Source organism: Mus pahari, chromosome 1 (assembly GCF_900095145.1).
Source record: "Mus pahari chromosome 1, PAHARI_EIJ_v1.1, whole genome shotgun sequence".
Classification (NCBI taxonomy): Eukaryota; Metazoa; Chordata; class Mammalia; order Rodentia; family Muridae; genus Mus; species Mus pahari.
The window spans coordinates 92,773,806-92,778,996 of NC_034590.1; the positions used below are offsets into that span (position 1 = coordinate 92,773,806).

The 5,191-nt window shown below is 45.0% G+C and overlaps 1 protein-coding gene across 5 annotated transcripts in view; it reads left to right on the top strand.

Annotated features, from left to right (window-relative positions):
• The window catches only part of Tnrc6a (trinucleotide repeat containing adaptor 6A), a 132,479-nt gene that overhangs the window by 122,703 nt on the left and 4,585 nt on the right, over nt 1-5,191 (top strand). For all 5 annotated transcript variants that reach the window (XM_029540267.1, XM_021212594.1, XM_021212585.2 and 2 more), the window contains 4 exons: nt 1,097-1,255; nt 1,736-1,876; nt 3,139-3,246; nt 4,192-4,413. In XM_029540267.1, coding sequence (XP_029396127.1) covers nt 1,097-1,255; nt 1,736-1,876; nt 3,139-3,246; nt 4,192-4,413 — 630 coding nt within the window. The remainder of the gene's footprint in view (nt 1-1,096; nt 1,256-1,735; nt 1,877-3,138; nt 3,247-4,191; nt 4,414-5,191) is intronic.

Consider the following 5,191-nt stretch of genomic DNA (forward strand, 5'->3'; position numbering starts at 1 on the left):
TCTCTCTCTCTCTCTCTCTCTCTCACACACACACACACACACACACACACACACACACACACACGTCACAGGTTTGATAATTATCTTTTTAGCAACTACTTTAATTTCTTTTAGAAATATCATATTTAGCTTGGATTATTACCTATTTGTCTTCAAAAGTTAATGGGATTTCCTGTGCCTTTGTAGGATGATTCTAGACTCCTAGTATACAGAGATGAATAAGTACTGGTGGGCATATAGTTGAACTTGTATACTATAGATGTTTCTGCACACACTTGCCCTGGAGAAGCTCTTTTGTTAGCAGAGGTAAATGTGGGCACCCATGGTACAGTATAAGTACTCTTTAAGATGTAGCACATAGAGCTGTGTTAGAAGTCTTAGACAGTGTTCCATAGGAATGCCTGGGTGTGCTGAGTCTCAAAGGCTGTAAGAAGATACTCAACCCTAAAGTTGAGTATCTTCATAGAATTCATGAATAATTCATATAATACCCTAACTCACCAACTATTCAACTGTAGGAAGGTCTGCTAAAAGAGAACAGCTTGATAACATCTGCATCTGAGGCAGAAAGGAGGCAGAAGATAGAATAGTAGATATGGAGTCAAACTTAGGCCATAATGAGGTGGGGCTGGAGAGACAGTGCACGTGGTAAATACCAGCTCTCCACTTGATAGTGGCCCTCAGTTTACCTTCCAGCACCAGTGTTGGACAACTCACAGCCTCAGGAAATCACTCTCTCTACTTTCCATGAATGAATGCGCGTGCACGCACACACACACACACGTACACACACACAGAGAACAATTAGTAGAGATAGAGATCTGGCACTTGAGCAAAGGGTCTGTCTTCAGAGAGGCACAGGAAAAAGAAGCAACAGGAATTCCCGACTCACTGGTTCTTCCCACCCCCTCTTCATATGATGTGTCAAGATCCTTGCTTGCTGTCTGTCAGGGAGCCGACTGCCCCTTTTTTCTTGATCTTCATATAATGTACTGGACAGGTTGGCATCCATTTCCCTGATGAGAAGCTTTGCTGTAGAAGTGACTGATGCTGTAGCTTGCTCACATTTATTTCACCATCGTATTGTTCTTTATAGGTGCTATTTCAAGTGGTTTTAGGCTGGAAGAGTCTCCATTTGTTCCCTATGACTTTATGAATAGCAGTACTTCACCAGCCAGTCCTCCAGGTTCAATAGGAGATGGCTGGCCACGTGCCAAATCGCCTAACGGCTCTAGCAGTGTTAACTGGCCACCAGGTAAGATGCTTACAGCCTCTCCATGTCTGGTCTCAGCCATGGCTTAACAGGGTTCTGTGATCAGAAGCGCTCATGTGATGCAGTGGAGAGGCGAACTGAATTTGGGTCATGGACTGCATGCTCCAGTTTTCTGTTCCATGCAGTGATGGTGGATGAATTCACCACTGGTGTGAAGAGCCTCTTGAAACCCTCTAGTCAGTGTCTCTCCTCTGACTGTGTCAAGGACTCATTTGACACTGAGGGTCACCAGAGGTGCATCTCTGGCCTGCTTGAGTTGCTGCAGTGCTGAAAAGATATAAACTCAGAGAAATTATTTCAGTTGTATAAATAAGCAAGTTAGTAATCGATTAAGAGTGTGTAATACTATGTTGTTACTAGCCTGGCCTTTTAGGGTGTTGTCACACAGAATTTAGAGATGAATGTGTGTATATTTAATTTGGATTTTAAAGCTGTACACTGATTTTGAATTTGTATTTGCAGAATTTCGCCCTGGTGAACCATGGAAAGGTTATCCAAACATTGACCCTGAAACTGACCCTTACGTCACTCCTGGCAGTGTCATAAATAGTCTTTCAATTAATACTGTGCGGGAAGTTGACCACCTCAGGGACAGGAACAGTGGTACGTGGGCATGGGCTGGCGTGAGAATGCTGTGCAGCAATGTGGGATGATAACAGGTCAGGATGGCTCAGGAGTCTTTAGTCTTGGCTTAGCCCTGACCATCACCTGGGCACCAGGGCAGTCCCTTCAATCCATTCTGCACTCCACTTAGATGCACTGGCCAAGTTTCCACTAGAAACTTTTTTTTAATATAAAATCTAATGTTTTGACTTTCAGAACATTCTTCCCATAAAGAAAGTTTCTATAAACAACTAATTCTTCTGTAACTCCTTTTAAGCCTGGCCTTGTGCCTTACTATCTTCTGTTGAATTGGCTTTCATGACCTCTATGTAGCTCTTTGGTAGATTCTGCCATTTCAGAATGACAGGATTCTTCACTTAGCACTATGATATGACAAACACTTGCTACCTTAGTAAGCTATGTATCAGTAAAGACTGTTAGCTCTTTTACATTCTTTATAAATTACTAAAAGGGATAGAAAGGAGAATATATTTTACACACACATACAAAAAAATCAATTATTTTAGTGTTTCAGTAACTTTTTATTAATCTTTCTTCTAGGACAAAACAATGGGCAGAATATTCACATATGCCTTTGGTAAAAAACAGCCCCATGGTAGTCATAGGGTTATTTCACCTGACAACCCTTTGGACAGTACATACATTTCTCAGTTAGAACCTTGAAATCTCAGGCAGGCAGGCTGCTTGTCCTGAGGAAAGCTGGTCAACATTCCAAGTGTAAATGAAATAATACAACTGGTAGTGGCTGACATTTAAAAATAGAGCTATGACCAAAAGTTTTTAGTGGAAGGGTCAGTACATCTCAATGGAGTGCAGAATGGACTGTAGGGACTGTCCTGGTGCCCAGGTGATGGTCAGGGCTAGGCCAAGACTAAAGAGAATATGTTAACTACAGAGCCCAGATATGGAGCAGGCTGAAGGCTCTTGGGTACTGCCTGTGACGGGCTGCCCTGATGACCTGCCTTGCCAGTACATAGTCATTGCTGTCCAGAGTCAAGAGCTAGAGCAAGAGCAGCCTCTTGAGTGCTAGGAGAGCCCGGCTCATCTGGCCACTGCACACACTGGGGATCAAGAAGGAAATGCCTAGCCTGAGCTAGGGCAGAACCAATCAGCAGAAAGGAAGCTGCTATCTTGGGCCCCATCTTTAATTCAGATGCTTTCAACTCCTATCTTGGGGCATGCTGTGCCCTGCAGCTTCCTAGACACCATGCCCTGCTCTGCTAATTGACTCTCTTCTGCAGGGTCATCCTCATCCTTGAACACCACGCTGCCTTCAACTAGTGCCTGGTCATCCATTCGTGCCTCCAACTACAATGTTCCCCTCAGCAGTACAGCACAAAGCACTTCAGGTGGGCCCTCTCAGAAACTGCCTACCTGGGGCTTCCCCTCTGCTGGCTTCTCAGGTTGTTGGGGGAGGGTTTGTGACCCTATCCAAGTATTGCAGACATCATAGCTCCCCTTTGAAAAGCAATCTACATCTACCACACAGCTCTCTGCCATTTAAGCTACCTCAGCCTGTGATAAAGCACCATTTAAAGCCTTCTGAAAGCCACTTGTACTTACTTATTTTCAATCCTTCGCAGACGGGTAGTTGTATAAAATGTGGGAAGTGGGAATTTGGAGGTACAGTATGATGGTGTGCCTCTGCAGTGAGCTAGATGGCTAGAGCCCTGGGTTTCAGTGTGCATCTGCTGCAGCTCAAGTAAACTCAGCCCTGGCCAGCCTTCCTACAGCCACACTTGGAGGAGCCTTGGTCTAATGGCCAGGTACTTTGTAATAACTTAGGTCTGAATGCTCAAGAGCTGCTGAAGAGCTTCCCATCCCTTTCTCTTCCCATCTTTTAGCACTCTTTGACATGGTTGCCTCTCTCCTGTGAGCATTTGCATGGTACCACCTTGCTAACTTGGAGTAACTGCTGTAGCCTTTCTTCTGGGAGGAAATGATGAGCTTAAAATGTGTCTGTGGCCTGTGTCTCTCTTGAGTGGACCGACCAGTTGGCTAGGAGTCCACGTGTGTATCTTATAGTCTGTGTTGTAATCTCGGGGAGCGGTTCTCTGCTTATACAGTCTCAGGACAGTAGCAGGTGAGGGCCCAGGTCCTGAGGAAGATTGCCAGCTCTGGGTTCTTTGTCTTTCTCTGTAGGCCTTTACCTAGATTTAGAGGTTTTGGTAGTTTTTGTTTATTTAACTCACTTTTCATGGGACAGTAAATATTATTGTGTGAATTTTCTCTAACATTATCCCACCTTCTTCAATTTTTCTTATTTTCTTTTTCTCCCCTTCTCCTTTGAGTAGCCAGAAATAGTGATTCCAAATTGACGTGGTCTCCTGGTTCAGTTACAAACACCTCTCTGGCTCATGAGCTGTGGAAAGTCCCTTTGCCACCTAAAAACATCACTGCTCCGTCCCGCCCACCTCCGGGGCTGACTGGGCAGAAGCCACCCTTGTCTACGTGGGATAACTCTCCCCTTCGTGTAGGTGGAGGATGGGGAAATTCTGACGCCAGATACACCCCAGGTAAGACACCGGTAGTGGTGGTGCTCAATGGTGGGCTGTTTGAATACTGCTTAGGACCAGCTCCTCAGTTTAACATGGACCAACACCATCAGCTATGGGATTGCACTCTGTAAAGGCAGAGTGAGCTTGAACGGAATTGTAGTACATCTCTACCTTTTATAATTTTCTTATCTTTAGGAGTCTTGATTAATTTCCTTAAGAATGTTTAGGCAAACCTGTGTGGTGGTGCATGCCTGAAACTCTAGCACAGGGGGAGTGAGGGCAGGAGCAATAAGTATGGGGATGCTGGTGTCATCTGTACATGAGACCCTGGAGACCCTGTCTACCCAAAGCAGTGCTGGGGGGGTTGTCTCTTCTCAAAAACTCCTTAGGAATGCTTGCTTTTTGTTGTCTGTCTGTTTGTTTTGTTCTTTTGTTGTTTGATTTTTTTTGGTTTTGGAGAAAGGGTTTCTCTGTGTAGCTCTGGTGGGTCTTAGAACTCACTCTGTAGACCAGGCTGGCATGAAACTCACTGAGATCCATCTGCCTCTGCCTCCTAAGTGCTGGGATTAAATGTGTGCACCCCCTCAGCCCTGAGGGAATGCATCTTAAAAGGTCTGTTTTGTTTCCTAACTCATGGCTGGCTTGCAGAACAAGATTGGTATGTAGAAAATTAAGCTGGAGAGAGAATATAGGTATTAGCCTTGTTTTCGTATAGCTTGGGCTATCCCAAGAATGACCATGGCTGGGCGGTGGTAGCACACGCCTTTAATCCCAGCACTTGGGAGGCAGAGGCAGG